At 42.1% G+C, this 18957-nt stretch overlaps 1 protein-coding gene across 3 annotated transcripts in view; it reads left to right on the forward strand.

The window, feature by feature from the left end:
- Nucleotides 1–18957, forward strand: part of LOC133545172 (gastrula zinc finger protein XlCGF57.1-like) — a 64756-nt gene that overhangs the window by 15138 nt on the left and 30661 nt on the right. For 2 of the 3 annotated variants that reach the window (XM_061890549.1, XM_061890550.1), the window contains exon 4: nucleotides 538–2478. The exons of the other annotated variant lie outside the window; for it this stretch is intronic. In XM_061890549.1, coding sequence (XP_061746533.1) covers nucleotides 538–1742 — 1205 coding nt within the window. In that variant the 3' untranslated portion in view covers nucleotides 1743–2478. Of the gene's footprint in view, nucleotides 1–537; nucleotides 2479–18957 lie in introns of those variants that run through there. 3 annotated transcript variants of the gene reach the window in all.

Consider the following 18957-nt stretch of genomic DNA (forward strand, 5'->3'; position numbering starts at 1 on the left):
CACTCAGGGAGACAAACAGGAAAATGGACCAAAATAAGAGTGCTGACAAGAACTAAAGACAGGAAACAAAGACAAATGCAGAGAAAAAACTAAGCCATAGACCAAACTGTCAGGTACAAACCTGACAAATAGAATAGAATAGAAAGTACTTTATTGATCCCCGGGGGAAATTCGGTGTTCTGAAAAGTTCTGTGTAATACCACAAAATAACGTGTTGTCTCTTCTTAATTTATAACCAAAAATATTGTTATTTTACCGATATTTTCAAAGCAGAATATTGTCCTTAGGGCCCTCTGACACCCCATGGGGGAACCGTAAGGTCTGGGCCTCTTAAGACCTCACTGTTGGTGCTAATCAAAATGTTTATTCTCCTTTTTACCAATTTTGAAAGCAAAAATGAGTCCACAAATAACCGAATCGTAAAGCAGAATTGAAAATGAAATCTGAATTGGTAAAATCTTACCTATATCGCTCCTAAGATGTGACTGAAGAAAGATGGACTCCTCTCGAGCATGTGTGTCTTCTTGTGTCCTGCAGACGTCTGTGAAGAACATCTTCTCTCTGAGCAACAGAAGTGGAGCTTCAGGATGGGCAAGGAGGAGCCACAGCCCTTCTACATTAAGGAGGAAGAAGCGGCGCCACATACATTGCGAATGCAGAGGGAAGAAAATAACCCACTGACCTCCCATTTTAAAGAGGAAGAGGAGGAACACAGCATCAGTCAAGAATGGTTGGAGGAGTTCCCAGTGAGTGTGAAGAGTGAAGATGATGAAAGTGAGGAGAGGGGAGGGGGGGAGCCTTCAAGCAGCAGCTCAACACAACACATGACAACAGAAGCTGATGGAGACCACTGTGGAGGATCACAAGCAGACAAGCTCTTAGCTCCACTATCAGATAGTGAGGACACAACCTCACACTCTCCTCACACTGATGATGAAGACTCTAAAGATGATGCAACATGTCACACTGACAACACTCACGTCACATGTCCTACCTGTCACAAAACTTTTAAATATCCTAGCTATTTGAAAAGACACATGAGAACACACACTGGAGAAAAACCTTTTTCATGTTCAATCTGCGGTAAAGATTTTACTCAAAAGTTCCATTCCAAAGGACACATGAGAACACACACTGGAGAAAAACCTTTTTCTTGTTCAATCTGTGGTACAGATTTTACTCAGAGGCAAAGTTTGAAAATACACATGAGAACGCACACAGGAGAAAAACCTTTTTCATGTTCAATCTGCAGTAAAGATTTTACTGGAAGGCAATCTTTCAAAAGACACATGATAATGCACACTGGAGAAAAACCTTTTTCCTGCTCAGAATGTGGAAAAAGCTTTGTAACAAATCAAAGGTTAAAAATACACATGAGAATACACACTGGAGAAAAACCTTTTTCCTGCTCAGAATGTGGAAACAGCTTTGTAACAAATCAAAGTTTAAAATTACACATGAGAACACACACTGGTGAAAAACCCTTTTCATGTTCAATCTGCAGTAAAGATTTTACTGGAAGACAATCTTTCAAAAGACACATGAGGATACACACTGGTGAAAAACCATACTCCTGTTCAAGATGCAACAAAAGCTTTCATGACCGACAAGCTTGTACAGCACACATGAGAACACACACAGGAGGGAAAGTGTTGAGTTGCAGTGTGTGTGGTGAAAGATTGTCTTCTAAGTACCAGTGTAAGAAACACAAGTGTGCTGGTGAGAACAGCAGCAGCAAATGAAACTGCAGGATTTGAAATAAACAGTCCAGACTTTCATTTGGACTTTCTAACATCAGCACATATAACATGTGTGACATTGTTGTTGTTTGTCTAACAATCTCTTTAATATGATTCTAACATTTATAGATTAGACACTTCAGATCAGTGCTTTTATTTCAGTCAAGTACATGAGTTAATATACACATTTAAAATGAACATAACAGTTTGACTGAAAAGATGAGAATAAACAGTACATAAAATATGTTACATACAATAAAAAAGTTATGTGTATATATCCATAATTCACTTTTATACCTATTCATAACAGTGGGGGGTTTTTTTTTTGAATAATGAAGTGTTACATATTTTATTTTGTAATTGTAGATGATTCCATAGATGAACTCCTTTATATGATGTACATATTTGTTTTACATGTGTTCATACCTTTGCTTTTGAGTACACATAAATCCCTCTTAGTTCATATTTACTGGTTCACATCTGAAACATCTTCTGGACCACTTCTGGAAGCATATTATTATTTACTTTATACATCATTTGAACAATTGTCTTTCATACAAGAGCATTTACTTTTAAAATGTGTGACTTAATGAATCATTTGTTGGGTCTCTATAATCCATTCTATGAATTATCTTTATTACTCCCTATTATAATCTGAATATTGTTGTGTGATTGTTTTATATATAGTTCTCCAGACCTTTATGCAATAAACAATGTATGTTTCAACTGAGTACAATAATTGTAGTTAATATTTGTGAGTATGTATTTTATTTTAATCTATTTTTTTGCACTCCATTTTTTTATGTTTTCTTTACATGACTTACATGTAGTGTCCAGCTTACTTTATCATCTATATTAAACATGTGACTACCTTTATTATTTTTATTTCAATATTATCCACCATGAATTGTGTTTTTCATTTTTACAATCTCCAGATATGATAGATTTAGTTTTATTGAAGTTTAGTGACACTTTATTGATGTGCAGCCATCTTTTTATGGTCAAGTTCTCTCTGGATAAAATAAGATGAGAGTTAAATCAAGCGGTAATGAAGGTGAAGAATGGAAGATTATTATATACATAATCATATATAATCACACTCAGTAGTGACAAAGACACTTTCATCCTGTTCATTTGAGCAAAGAAAAAGAGTAAAGACGGCGTGGCGCAGTGGGAGAGTGGCCGTGAGCAACCCGAGGGTCCCTGGTTCAAATCCCACCTAGTACCAACCTCGTCACGTCCGTTGTGTCCTGAGCAAGACACTTCACCCTTGCTCCTGATGGGTGCTGGTTAGCGCCTTGCATGGCAGCTCCCTCCATCAGTGTGTGAATGTGGAAGTAGTGTCAAAGCGCTTTGAGTACCTTGAAGGTAGAAAAGTGCGATACAAGTACAACCCATTTATCATTTATTTGTTCCAAACAATAGAAGAATGTTAATATCAGCAGTCAATATTCCAACATTGTGAAGCTGAGCTATGGTAAAAAAAAAAAACATATTCAGCTTTAAAGGCTTTATGAGAGTGATGTAATTGTCAGAATCAGAAATACTTTATTAATCTCCGAGGGGGAATTAAAATCTTCAGCACTGTTTTAAACATGTGAATATTCAATATAATAATATATGATATTAATACAATAGTAAAATGGTACGTTTGGGGATGTGTAATATTGTGTGTATGAACATCCTGAATGTTTTCATGGTAGAATAGTTTTAATTAGTAGAGAGTGGAAAAAAATGAGGCAGTAATGATAATAATGGTTTGTTTTAAGCCTGTTTATGAATAATTAAAGATAATTGAAATACCAAAAATGGAGATTACATCCTCAGTGAGCTGAACTCCAGCAGTAAAGACATACTTGCCAACCTTGACACCTCCGATTTCCGGAGGTGGAGGGTGGGGGCGGAGGCGTGGTTTGGGTGCATGGTTGGGGCGGGGGGCGTGGTTAAGAGGAGAGTATATTTACAGCCAATATTTTTATATTGGCTGTAATTAAAAAAAAAAAAAAAAAAAAAATATATATATATATATATATATATATGTATGAAATACTTAACTTTCAGTGAATTCTAGCTATATATATTTATTTTATTATATATATAAATAAAATAAATAGTTGAATTTCAGACGGCACCTATCAAAAACACAGTTGTTCTACTAACTGTACTGTGCTTGCTGGGTACTAAAAAAAACAACACTTACCTTTCACAATTTGAGTATCGTCATTTCCGAGTTTCCAGAAGATGACGCCAGTATGTGCTTTGCCCAGCCGTCTCTCGCTGTCAGCTCTGTTCATTTTTGTGTTGTTTGCGTCTATTTTGGTCTCTGTGTGTCGGGCCCGACCTGGATTAGCTGCGCCCTTGGACGTGCTGGCCACCGCCAGGTTCGGTCTTGTGAACGCAAGATTTTTGACAAACAAAACATTTATCCTGAAGGATTTCTTCACTTCCCGCGGGCGGCGTACTTGACTTCCTCTGTGTGACGGAAACATGGCTGAGAGCCGGTGAGTCCGCCCCTCTTAATGAACTTCTGCCTCCGGAGTGTTCCTACTTTAATTCTCCGCGGTTGTCCGGTCAAAAAGGAGGAGGATTAGCTGTCGTTTTTAAAAATGACTTTAAATGCCGTCAGATCCGCCTGCAATCCTCCTTTTCAAGCTTGGAACTGTGCATGTTTGAGCTGGAGGGGCGTGGCCTCCAGCTCCATCAGAGTTTTGGGAAATTTTGGGGAGAAAATTTATTCCGCGAGGTTTTCGGGAGAGGCGCTGAATTTCGGGAATCTCCCGGAAAATCCGGGAGCGTTGGCAAGTATGAGTAAAGATGAGATAAATAATTTGGAAAGGTCAGAAGTCAAATGTTTCTTCAGGTAATACATGGAGCCTCTGTTGCCACCTAGTGGCCGTTGGAAAGAATACATACATTTTGTTTTGACGTCCTCAAAGCTGTTTTTTTTACTTTCTGTCCTGTTTGTGTCCGAGTCTGTAGTGTGGGACATAGGACAGAAGGAGGACATTCTGTTAATAGCCTATGGAGGGCAGCAGTGCACCTAAGATGTTCTTCTAGTCTGCTGGAAATAGAAAGAAGACATACGTAATAAACTGTACAGAACAGGCAAGAAATAAGAGTGAGAAGATGAAAATAATGGTCAAAGCAGCAGGAAAGTTTTTAAATGTAAAAGAACTATCTTGGGAACAGGTGCAAGAGAGGAAAGAAAACAGTCATGTGACCACAATCCAACGCCATGTTGCCAGAAGTCTAATAGCAAAAAATTGTTTTTATTTAGTTTTCTTGGCTTCAGTTCATGCTGAATTTTCCTTTCGGAAGGTTGCTCCGCCCATTTCCTGTTTAGAACCAGGAAGTGTGGACAGGTATGGGACCGTTGCTATGGTGCGGTTGCCATGGTAGCCTCCTTTGATTGGCTTCAGCTGGGAACCCTCGGGGCGATTGCATGGAGGACAAACAGTTTTGGAGCGTGTGGTCAGGTCTCGCTGCTGTGACAATGTTCCATTCAAGCCAAGGTCAGCATACATCATGCTGTGACAATGTTCCATTCAAGCCAAGGTCAGCATACATCATGCTGTGACAATGTTCCATTCAAGCCAAGGTCAGCATACATCATGCTGTGACAATGTTCCATTTAAGCCAAGGTCAGCATACATCATGCTGTGACAATGTTCCATTCAAGCCAAGGTCAGCATACATCATGCTGTGACAATGTTCCATTCAAGCCAAGGTCAGCATACATCATGCTGTGACAATGTTCCATTCAAGCCAAGGTCAGCGTACATCATGCTGTGACAATGTTCCATTCAAGCCAAGGTCAGCGTACATCATGCTGTGACAATGTTCCATTCAAGCCAAGGTCAGCGTACATCATGCTGTGACAATGTTCCATTCAAGCCAAGGTCAGCATACATCATGCTGTGACAATGTTCCATTCAAGCCAAGGTCAGCGTACATCATGCTGTGACAATGTTCCATTCAAGCAAAGGTTAGCGTACATCATGCTGTGACAATGTTCCATTCAAGCCAAGGTCAGCATACATCATGCTGTGACAATGTTCCATTCAAGCCAAGGTCAGCATACATCATGCTGTGGCAATGTTCCATTCAAGCCAAGGTCAGCATACATCATGCTGTGACAATGTTCCATTCAAGCCAAGGTCAGCATACATCATGCTGTGACAATGTTCCATTCAAGCCAAGGTCAGCGTACATCATGCTGTGACAATGTTCCATTCAAGCCAAGGTCAGCATACATCATGCTGTGACAATGTTCCATTCAAGCCAAGGTCAGCGTACATCATGCTGTGACAATGTTCCATTCAAGCCAAGGTCAGCGTACATCATGCTGTGACAATGTTCCATTCAAGCCAAGGTCAGCGTACATCATGCTGTGACAATGTTCCATTCAAGCCAAGGTCAGCATACATCATGCTGTGACAATGTTCCATTCAAGCCAAGGTCAGCGTACATCATGTTGTGACAATGTTCCATTCAAGCCAAGGTCAGCATACATCATGCTGTGACAATGTTCCATTCAAGCCAAGGTCAGCATACATCATGCTGTGACAATGTTCCATTCAAACCAAGGTCAGCGTACATCATGCTGTGACAATGTTCCATTCAAGCCAAGGTCAGCATACATCATGCTGTGACAATGTTCCATTCAAGCCAAGGTCAGCATACATCATGCTGTGACAATGTTCCATTCAAGCCAAGGTCAGCATACATCATGTTCTACAACCTACATTTCATTTCATTTTCATAGCTTGGAATGAAGGGATTGTCATATCCAAACACATTTCTACAGAAGTGGACATTCAATCATGTGCACGCGTCAAAGTGGTCAACAGGGTGGCCCTCAGTATCGGCCCAAAGGTAAGGGCTGTACAATGAGAATAAAATGCCTCATAGCCCATCATACAAATGTGATTAAATCATCTTGATACTGTCCTGCCACAGTGAATAGGTTTCTCTTTGAAAGGGCAAATTCCTCCCAGGGTCTTTTGTCCTATGTGTGTGTGACAATTGGTACTTTTACTTAACTTAACATAAATCCCTCTTAGTTCATATTTACTGCTTCACATCTGAAACATCTTCAGGAAGCATATTATTATTTACTCTGCACATCATTTGAACAGTTTTCTTTCATACAATTTTAAAATGTGTGACTTTATTAATCATTTGTTGGGTCTCCATAGTCCATTGTATTTATTGTCTTTATTACTCTCTTGTGTAATATGATGATTGTTGTTGTTGTGTGATTGTTTTATATGTATATCCCCAGACCTTTATGCCACAAACAATGTTTGCTTCCACTAAAGTTGGGTACAATAAATGTAGTTAATATTAATAGACTTCATTTGACATACTCAGGAGTTTGCACTTAACCTGCTCTCTGGAATATTCCCCCGGTGACTTTTGTGTAAACATGTTGATACACATTGTTACAAACTGAGAGGAACATCAACCTCTCATAAATATTGGGTGTCTGAAACTGTCTTGTCGGCCTGCCTATATTATCGGCCGATAAATGCTTTAAATGTAACATCGGAATTTATCGGTTTCAAAAAGTAAAGTTACTGGCTTTTTAAAATGCCGCTGTACGTCGCCGTACATATCCAGTAAAACACGGTCGTAGGGCATGCTTGCCAAATCGGGAACTTGCCGACTTTCCCAATTTTCACGGGGGAGCCCAGAATTTCAGTGCCCCCCCCCCCCCGCCCCCCCAAAATCTCCCGGGGAAACCAGAATTTCAATCAATCATCAATCAATGTTTACTTATATAGCCCTAAATCACTAGTGTCTCAAAGGGCTGCACAAACCACCACGACATCCTCGGTAGGAAAACTCACACCCAGTGGGACATTGGTGACAATAATGACCCAGTGGGACGTCGGTGACAATGATGACTATGAGAACCTTAGAGAGGAGGAAAGCAATGGATGTCGAGCGGATCTAACATGATACTGTGAAAGTTCAATCCACAATGGATACAACACAGTCGCGAGAGTCCAGTCCAAAGAGGATCCAAGACACAGCAGCGAGAGTCCCGTTCACAGCGGAGCCAGCAGGAAACCATCCCAAGCGTAGGCGGACCAGCAGCGCAGAGATGTCCCCAGCCGATACACAGGCGAGCAGTACATGGCCACCGGATCGGACCGGACCCCCTCCACACGGGAGAGTGGGACATAGAAGAAAAGAAAAGAAACGGCAGATCAACTGGTCTAAAAAGGGAGTCTATTTAAAGGCTAGAGTATACAAATGAGTTTTAAGGTGAGACTTAAATGCTTCTACTGAGGTGGCATCGCGAACTGTTACCGGGAGGGCATTCCAGAGTACTGGAGCCCGAACGGAAAATGCTCTATAGCCCGCAGACTTTTTTTGGGCTTTGGGAATCACTAATAAGCCGGAGTCCTTTGAACGCAGATTTCTTGCCGGGACCCGAAAATCTCCACGGGCAACCATTCTCCCGAATTTGTAGAGATTTCCAGCGGAATATATTGGCGGTGTGCCTTAAAGGCACTGCCTTGAATCAATAAAGTACTATCCATCTATCTTTAGCGTCGTCTACCACCTGTTTCCTGCATGGCCCGCTCACATAATACATGCATTTTTTACACACACTTAAGTGAATGTAAGGTGTGGAGTTACTTAATTAAGTTAACTTAATTAAGTCAATTAGTTAACTAATTGTTGGTCAGACCGAGGAGAGCTGATTGGTCAACACTCACACTGATTAATTATTCATGTTCCTATTCCCAGCCAGGAATTACCGATGGTACACTTACCAACTTTAGCCTCAGGAGGCGCTAACCCCCGAAATTACCCTTAGACTATTTATTGTTATTATTTCCCATACTTACCTTTTTAACTATAAGTTAATTAAGCAGCTACCACTTAGCTTTACTTTGTGTGGGGGAGGTGATGCACCCCCACATTTTCCGGCGTTCCCTCTCTTTGGCTTGGCAAGCCGACGGACCTGACTAGGATTTGAACCCAGGACCCTTTGATTGGGAGCTAGCTGTTTAACCATTCAGCTATCCTTGGTCTGCTTAAGGACAGATTTCGGGCCCATCCATCATCCATCCATCATCTTCCGCTTATCCGAGGTCGGGTCGCGGGGGCAACAGCCTAAGCAGGGAAACCCAGACTTCCCTCTCCCCAGCCACTTCGTCTAGCTCTTCCCGGGGGATCCCGAGGCGTTCCCAGGCCAGCCGGGAGACATAGTCTTCCCAACGTGTCCTGGGTCTTCCCCGTGGCCTCCTACCGGTTGGACGTGCCCTAAACACCTCCCTAGGGAGGCGTTCGGGTGGCATCCTGACCAGATGCCCGAACCACCTCATCTGGCTCCTCTCGATGTGGAGGAGCAGCGGCTTTACTTTGAGTTCCTCCCGGATGGCAGAACTTCTCACCCTATCTCTAAGGGAGAGCCCTGCCACCCGGCGGAGGAAACTCATTTCGGCCGCTTGTACCCGTGATCTTATCCTTTCGGTAATGACCCAAAGCTCATGACCATAAGTGAGGATGGGAACGTAGATCGACCGGTAAATTGAGAGCTTTGCCTTCCGGCTCAGCTCCTTCTTCACCACAACGGATCGGTACAACGTCCGCATTACTGAGGACGCCGCACCGATCCGCCTGTCGATCTCACGATCCACTCTTCCCTCACTCGTGAACAAGACTCCTAGGTACTTGAACTCCTCCACTTGGGGCAGGGTCTCCTCCCCAACCCGGAGATGGCACTCCACCCTTTTCCGGGCGAGAACCATGGACTCGGATTTGGAGGTGCTGATTCTCATTCCGGTCGCTTCACACTCGGCTGCGAACCGAACCTGTCTCAGTAAACTATGATACAAAACAATAGCTTTCCTAGTTATGGATGGTCATGACTGGGATTTGAACCCTGTACCCTTTGATTGGGAGGCAGCTGCTTCCACTACTTAGCTATCCTTGGCCCACTGAAAGTGAGATTTCAGGCCCCAATAACATATTTAATTGCGAAGCGTTCACGGTAAAATATGATATAAAAGTGTGAGTGGAGATTTCCAAGTTAGCGATGGATGGACCTGACTGATGACTCATGAACTCCCTTCCCTTTGATTGGAAGATAGCTGCTTTAACCACTTGGCTTCAGACACTAAACCACAATGATAGTGAAACAAAACACTTACTCTTTACCAGAGGTGGCTAGTAAAGCGCTACATTTACTCCGTTACATCTACTTGAGTAACTTTTGGGATAAATTGTACTTCTACGAGTAGTTTTTATGCAACATACTTTACTTTTACTTGAGTATATTTATAGAGAAGAAAGGCTACTTTTACTCCGTTCCATTTATCTACATTCTGCTCGTTACTCGCTACTTTTTTTAATCGATTTATTAATGTTTGTTTTGGTTAATGACATTTGGTTAATCTAGTAATTTCTTATAATAAACTCTCTTATTTGACCTCATAATATGAGTTAACTTGTTTTTATATTTATTTTCCGCTTCTTTTGTTTTCAATCTTATAAATTCCCTGTAAAAAGTGTTTTCCTTTTTGCTAGCATTTTGCCATACCTTTGTGATCCAAGGACAATTAGTATACTTTCTTTTGCTGATGCATTCTTTTATTGGGCAATTTTTTTTATCATATAATGATCTACATATTCTCAAGACTATATTGTAAGCACTATTAACATCACCATTTTCATAAATGACATCCCAATTCTGCTCCAGTAAATCATGTTTAAATGAACTAATGGATTCTTCTGATCTCGTTCTTCTGTGTTGGGTTGGCTTTTATCATTTTTTTGTCCTGTAGTTACCATCAAATATCAGAAAAACTGGAAGGTAGTCAGTGATATCTTTGATCAACAGCCCACTTACGGTCTTATTCTCAATATCGTTGGTGAATATGTTGTGGATTAGAGTGGCAGAGTGGGATGAAATTCGACTAGGTCTGGTGATTTTGGGATATAAACTTATACTGTACATTGTGTCAATGAAATTAACTATAAAATTATTTTTACTGGGATTTAATAGTGTGACAATCTGTCACTTCATTTCTGTTATTTTTTTGTGTTTTTGTATTAACTTCCTGTTCAGTGCTCTTATTTTGTTGTATTTCCTGTTAAATTCACGGAGCACTGTTGTTTTCTCTTTCCGTTGATTTGCAGCGGTTCACACCTGCTGTCAATCAAACATTTGCCTGATTACGTTTCACTCGAGCACTCCTCAGGGCTCGAAGACAATTTCCTGTTTGGAACGTTACCATGCAAGACTGCTTTCTCTTTATTTTTGTGACGTCGATGATAACAATAAAATCATTTTACCTGCTCTCCTCTCTCCTGGAATCTTGCATACTGGGGGTCACACAACTGCAGCCATGCCAGTTCCCGACAAATAGGCCAATATTAAAGTCTCCGCAAATGAAGACAGCTTTATTATCATTACTCTTTTTTGAAAACAGGCATTCCATCCAATCTGTAAAACGTGCAATGCTTGTACCTGGCTTGTTGTTTGTCCCTCTCCTGGGCAAAAGGTGACATGCTTGGATGCTTTTACAGTCCGGTTGTATGTCCTTGGACTGCATGAAGACCGCTACCTGTCGCTGCATTGAAATGACATCCAACCCCGCCGGCTCCCCTCCATTTGCTGGGGTTACAGTTCGTGCATAAGACCGGGGTTTGATGCTAAGTCCGGTGATGATCACGTCATTGATCCGTGTATACTGCTCAATATCAGCAACTCTGTTCTCCACAATTGCCATTTTCTTGTCTTTCTCCAGATTGTCAGCTCTTATCTGACCCAGCTGCACAACAAGGGCCATGATTGTTTTCTGCTGCTCCTGGATTGTAGCAACTTCCTCCATCAGAGTGTCGATTGACTTTTTAAGTTGACTATAATCAGCCTTGGGCGCCATCTCGTCCTTTTGACAGCGCACCGGCTAGTTACTCCAGACATTCACTTGTTGGGTTAACTGCAAAAATTCCTCCTTACATTATTAAAGCTAAATGTTTTGGAGTAAAATTCGCGAGCGCCAGTTCAGCTACCGGAGTGAATGTGGTTATGAGCACGCTGTGTGAGTCAACGTTGAGAACTCAGCCAACACGCCTCGTCTGCCAAAACAGTTCTAGTTAATTATTTTCATACATGCATGATTTAAAGGCCTACTGGAATGAGATGTTCTTATTTAAACTGGGATAGCAGCTCCATTCTATGTGTCATACTTCATCATTTCGCCATATTGCCATATTTTTGCAGAAAGGATTTAGTAGAGAACATCCACGATAAAGTTTGCAACTTTTGGTCGCTAATAAAAAAGCCTTGCCTGTACAGAAGTAGCAGACGATGTGTGCGTGATGTCACGGGTTGCAGGGCTCCTCACATCTAAACATTGTTTACAATCATAGCGTCCAGCAGCAAGAGCTATTCTGACCGAGAAAGCGACAATTTCTCCATTAATTTGAGCAAGGATGAAAGATTTGTGGATGAGGAAAAAAAAAAAAAAAGAAAAAGCGACAGCTGCGGGCGGCGGCAGTGAGAGCGTTTCAGATGTAATTAGACACATTTACTAGGATCATTCTGGAAAATTCCTTATCTGCTTATTGTGTTAATAGTGTTTTAGTGAGATTATAAAGTCATACCTGAAAGTCGGAGGGCTGCGGTGAACGCCAGTGTCTCTGAGAGAAGCCGAGGAGCCAAGATCACAGCTGCCTTTTTGACAGCTACAGGAGGAGGTCCCATTATCCATTGAAGTCTCTGGTAAGAGCCGACTTAATATCCCAATTTTCCCATCCAAAAGCTTGCTGGTTGACGTAGAGAAACATGTTCGCTTGACCGCTCTGTGTTAAAGCTTCACAACAAACAAAGAAACACCGGCTGTGTCTCGGTGCTAAAGGCAGCTGCAATCCACAACTTTCCACCAACAGCATTCTTCTTTATAGTCTACATTATTAATTGAACAAATAGCAAAAGATTCAGCAACACAGATGTCCGAATTACTGTGTAATTATGTGGTTGAAAGAGACGACTTTTAGCCATAGGTGGTGCTGCGCTAAAATGTCCGCTACAACCCGAGACTTCACAAGCATGAGTCATCATACACGTCATCATTCCGCGACGTTTTCAACAAGAAACTCAGCGGGAAATTTAAAATTGCAATTTAGTAAACTAAAGCGGCCGTATTGGCATGTGTTGCAATGTTAATATTTCATCATTGATATATAAACTATCAGACTGTGTGGTGGCTAGTAGTGGCTTTCAGTAGGCCTTTTGTCTTTGGCTTGGTAGGCGGGTACGAGGCTGCCAAGCCAGGTGGTACGAGTACGAGGTTACCAAGCTAGGTGGTACGAGTACGAGGTTACCAAGCCAGGTGGTACGAGTACGAGGTTACCAAGCCAGGTGGTACGAGTACGAGGTTACCAAGCCAGGTGGTACGAGTACGAGGTTACCAAGCCAGGTGGTACGAGGCTACCAAGCCAGGTGGTACGAGTACGAGGTTACCAAGCCAGGTGGTACGAGTACGAGGTTACCAAGCTAGGTGGTACGAGTACGAGGTTACCAAGCCAGGTGGTACGAGTACGAGGTTACCAAGCCAGGTGGTACGAGTACGAGGCTACCAAGCCAGGTGGTACGAGTACGAGGAACCTTTGTGGTCGTGTCGTCAGGTAACACCAGGAAGGTTCCTTCTGTGCGATATTGACTGCTGCTTTTTTCTCCCTGGACTCCGACTTCACGGCGTGGCGCAGTGGGGAGAGTGGCCGTGCGCAACCCGAGCGTCCCTGGTTCAATTCCCACCTAGTACCAACCTCGTCACGTCCGTTGTGTCCTGAGCAAGACACTTCACCCTTGCTCCTGATGGGTGCTGGTTGGCGCCTTGCATGGCAGCTCCCTCCATCAGTGTTTGAATGTGTGTGTGAATGGGTAAATGTGGAAGTAGTGTCAAAGCGCTTTGAGTACCTTGAAGGTAGAAAAGCGCTATACAAGTACAACCCATTTATCATTTATATCTGGTGTTGTCCTTCAGAGCTCGGCCAAGAAGCCACGTAAAGTGTGTGAAGAATGTGGGCGATAAGAGTGTGTGTGCGTGGGCATCAACTAGCCCACACTTTCAACTGCAACTCAGGACATATGATTATTATTCTAATCTATGTAAAACATTTCTTAATCACTTCATCCTTCATTATCTTAATTATATCTCAACTTGAGCTACCTGTAAAAATGAGTGACTTATTCTAGTCCATTAGTAAATAAATAGTTTTCCTAAATCATAGTCTCCTCACTTGAAGCAGACCATTTAAGAGGGAAAGCCTGAAAAAAAGGAAAGTATGAGGATGAATTCATCACATTTACTTTGAGGCATTTTATTATTGATAGATTATGTTCTTGTTACTTGGGGCGGCATAGCTCGGTTGGTAGAGTGGCCGTGCCTGCAACTTGAGGGTTCCCGGTTCGATCCCAGCTTCTGCCATCCTAGTCACTGCCGTTGTGTCCTTGGGCAAGACACTTTACTCACCTACTCCCAGTGCCACCCACACTTGTTTGAATGTAACTCAGATATTGGGTTTCACTATGTAAAGTGCTTTGAGTCACTAGAGAAAAGCGCTACATAAATATAATTCACTTCACATGATATCTTGTTTTTCTAATTTCAAGGGGAACTGCACTTTTTGGAATCCTTCACAGTCTGATGCTGAGTGCCAGGCAAGGAGGCAATGGGTCTGTTTAAAAATGGTTCTATTAGTAATTCTATATGAAATTATATATCGTAAAATCCATTTCAAACCATATCGTCCATCCATAGTAAAAATTCCTGTCGTCCAGGTTTGTTATTCTTTTCCTATGAAAAATGTTGTAAAGATCAGCGTGTTTGTGCGTCACTGAGATTTCAAGACAGTTCATACGATAACTTGTTGTTCCCAAGTGCATGTAAAAGTAGTGAATGCATTGTGTGACTGAGCAGAGATGCTGTGTTTGTCTTGCAGACGTCTGTGAAGAACATCTTCACCCTGAGCAACAGAAGTGGTGCTTCAGGTGGCAGACGGAGGAGCCACAGCCCTCCCAAATTAAGATTGAAGAGGAATACTCACTGATCCCCCATTTTAAAAAGGAAGAGGTACATCAATCAATCAATGTTTATTTATGTAGCCCCAAATCACAAATGTCTCAAAGGACTGCACAAATCATTACGACTACAACATCCTCGGAAGAACCCACAAAAGGGAAAGGAAAACTCACACCCAGTGGGCAGGGAGATTTCACATCCAGTGGGACGCCAGTGACAATGCTGACTATGAGAAACCTTGGAGAGGACCTCAGATGTGGGCAACCCCCCCCTCTAGGGGACCGAAAGCAATGGATGTCGAGCGGGTCTAACATGATGCTGCGAAAGTTCAATCCATAGTGGCTCCAACACAGCCGCGAGAGTTCAGTCCAAAGCGGATCCAAGACAGCAGCGAGAGTCCTGTCCACAGGAGACCATCTCAAGCGGAGGCGGATCAGCAGTGTCGAGATGTCCCCAATCGATACAGGCGAGCGGTCCATCCTGGGTCCCGACGAGCGATCCATCCTGGGTCTCGACTCTGGACAGCCAGTACTTCATCCATGGTCATCGGACCGGACCCCCTCCACAAGAGAGGGGGGGACATAGGAGAAAAAAAAGAAGCGGCAGATCAACTGGTCCAAGAAGGAGGTCTATTTAAAGGCTAGAGTATATGGATGAGCTTTAAGGGCCACCGATCCCCCATTTTAAAGAGGAAGAGGAGGACCCACTGACATCCCCATTTTAAAGAGGAAGAGGAGGACCCACTGACACCCCATTTAAAAAGGAAGAGGTACATCCACCGACCCCCCATTTTAAAGAGGAAGAGGAGGACCCACTGACACCCCATTTTAAAGAGGAAGAGGAGGACCCACTGACACCTCATTTTAAAAAGGAAGAGGAGGAACACAGCATCAGTCAGCAACTGCAGAATGGGAACAAAAAATGTGATTATTTACAATTTGGAACAAATGACATTCTTGCTAAGATACATCACCAAAATATGAAAACTTACTGAACATTTTTTTATTTAAAAAAAAAAATGTTATTGCTGATAAAAGAGACGTGTGTATGTACATATGATGTATAATTGTGTGTAATCAATCAATCAATGTTTATTTATATAGCCCCAAATCACAAATGTCTCAAAGGACTGCACAAATCATTACGACTACAACATCCTCGGAAGAACCCACAAAAGGGCAAGGAAAACTCACACCCAGTGGGCAGGGAGAATTCACATCCAGTGGGACGCCAGTGACAATGCTGACTATGAGAAACCTTGGAGAGGACCTCAGATGTGGGCAACCCCCCCCCTCTAGGGGACCGAAAGCAATGGATGTCGAGCGGGTCTAACATGATACTGTGAAAGTTCAATCCATAGTGGCTCCAACACAGCAGTGAGAGTCCCGTCCACAGGAAACCATCTCAAGCGGATCAGCAGCGTAGAGATGTCCCCAACCGATACAGGCGAGCGGTCCATCCTGGGTCCCGACGAGCGGCCCATCCTGGGTCTCGACTCTGGACAGTCAGTACTTCATCCATGGTCATCGGACCGGACCCCCTCCACAAGGGAGGGGGGGACATAGGAGAAAGAAAAGAAGCGGCAGATCAACTGGTCTAAAAAGGAGGTCTATTTAAAGGCTAGAGTATACAGATTAGTTTTAAGATGAGACTTAAATGTAAGAGAAGAAGAATGTGTTGTGTCCACATGTTGTGTGCTCACTATGTGTGTGTGTACACAATAAGAGAAGAAGAATGTGTTGTGTCCACATGTTGTGTGCTCACTATGTGTGTGTACACAATAAGAGAAGAAGAATGTGTTGTGTCCACATGTTGTGTGTTCACTATGTGTGTGTGTACACAATAAGAGAAGAAGAATGTGTTGTGTCCACATGTTGTGTGCTCACTATGTGTGTGTACACAATAAGAGAAGAAGAATGTGTTGTGTCCACATGTTGTGTGCTCACTATGTGTGTGTGTACACAATAAGAGAAGAAGAATGTGTTGTGTCCACATGTTGTGTGTTCACTATGTGTGTGTGTACACAATAAGAGAAGAAGAATGTGTTGTGTCCACATGTTGTGTGCTCACTATGTGTGTGTGTACACAATAAGAGAAGAAGAATGTGTTGTGTCCACATGTTGTGTGCTCACTATGTGTGTGTACACAATAAGAGAAGAAGAATGTGTTGTGTCCACATGTTGTGTGTTCACTATGTGTGTGTGTACACAATAAGAGAAGAAGAATGTTTTGTGTCCACATGTTGTGTGTTCACTATGTGTGTGTGTACACAATAAGAGAAGAAGAATGTGTTGTGTCCACATGTTGTGTGTTCACTATGTGTGTGTGTACACAATAAGAGAAGAAGAATGTGTTGTGTCCACATGTTGTGTGTTCACTATGTGTGTGTGTACACAATAAGAGAAGAAGAATGTGTTGTGTCCACATGTTGTGTGTTCACTATGTGTGTGTGTACACAATAAGAGAAGAAGAATGTGTTGTGTCCACATGTTGTGTGTTCACTATGTGTGTGTGTACACAATAAGAGAAGAAGAATGTGTTGTGTCCACATGTTGTGTGTTCACTATGTGTGTGTGTACACAATAAGAGAAGAAGAATGTGTTGTGTCCACATGTTGTGTGCTCACTATGTGTGTGTACACAATAAGAGAAGAAGAATGTGTTGTGTCCACATGTTGTGTGCTCACTATGTGTGTGTGTACACAATAAGAGAAGAAGAATGTGTTGTGTCCACATGTTGTGTGTTCACTATGTGTGTGTGTACACAATAAGAGAAGAAGAATGTGTTGTGTCCACATGTTGTGTGTTCACTATGTGTGTGTGTACACAATAAGAGAAGAAGGATGTGTTGTGTCCACATGTTGTGTGTTCACTATGTGTGTGTGTACACAATAAGAGAAGAAGAATGTGTTGTGTCCACATGTTGTGTGTTCACTATGTGTGTGTGTACACAATAAGAGAAGAAGAATGTGTTGTGTCCACATGTTGTGTGTTCACTGTGTGTGTGTACACAATAAGAGAAGAAGAATGTGTTGTGTCCACATGTTGTGTGTTCACTGTGTGTGTGTACACAATAAGAGAAGAAGAATGTGTTGTGTCCACATGTTGTGTGTTCACTATGTGTGTGTGTACACAATAAGAGAAGAAGAATGTGTTGTGTCCACATGTTGTGTGTTCACTATGTGTGTGTGTACACAATAAGAGAAGAAGAATGTGTTGTGTCCACATGTTGTGTGTTCACTATGTGTGTGTGTACACAATAAGAGAAGAAGAATGTGTTGTGTCCACATGTTGTGTGTTCACTATGTGTGTGTGTACACAATAAGAGAAGAAGAATGTGTTGTGTCCACATGTTGTGTGTTCACTATGTGTGTGTGTACACAATAAGAGAAGAAGAATGTGTTGTGTCCACATGTTGTGTGTTCACTATGTGTGTGTGTACACAATAAGAGAAGAAGAATGTGTTGTGTCCACATGTTGTGTGTTCACTATGTGTGTGTGTACACAATAAGAGAAGAAGAATGTGTTGTGTCCACATGTTGTGTGTTCACTATGTGTGTGTGTACACAATAAGAGAAGAAGAATGTGTTGTGTCCACATGTTGTGTGTTCACTATGTGTGTGTGTACACAATAAGAGAAGAAGAATGTGTTGTGTCCACATGTTGTGTGCTCACTATGTGTGTGTACACAATAAGAGAAGAAGAATGTGTTGTGTCCACATGTTGTGTGCTCACTATGTGTGTGTACACAATAAGAGAAGAAGAATGTGTTGTGTCCACATGTTGTGTGCTCACTATGTGTGTGTACACAATAAGAGAAGAAGAATGTGTTGTGTCCACATGTTGTGTGTTCACTATGTGTGTGTGTACACAATAAGAGAAGAAGAATGTGTTGTGTCCACATGTTGTGTGTTCACTATGTGTGTGTGTACACAATAAGAGAAGAAGGATGTGTTGTGTCCACATGTTGTGTGTTCAGTATGTGTGTGTGTACACAATAAGAGAAGAAGAATGTGTTGTGTCCACATGTTGTGTGCTCACTATGTGTGTGTACACAATAAGAGAAGAAGAATGTGTTGTGTCCACATGTTGTGTGCTCACTATGTGTGTGTACACAATAAGAGAAGAAGAATGTGTTGTGTCCACATGTTGTGTGTTCACTATGTGTGT

The sequence above is a fragment of the Nerophis ophidion genome, linkage group LG28 (assembly GCF_033978795.1).
Source record: "Nerophis ophidion isolate RoL-2023_Sa linkage group LG28, RoL_Noph_v1.0, whole genome shotgun sequence".
Classification (NCBI taxonomy): domain Eukaryota; kingdom Metazoa; phylum Chordata; class Actinopteri; order Syngnathiformes; family Syngnathidae; genus Nerophis; species Nerophis ophidion.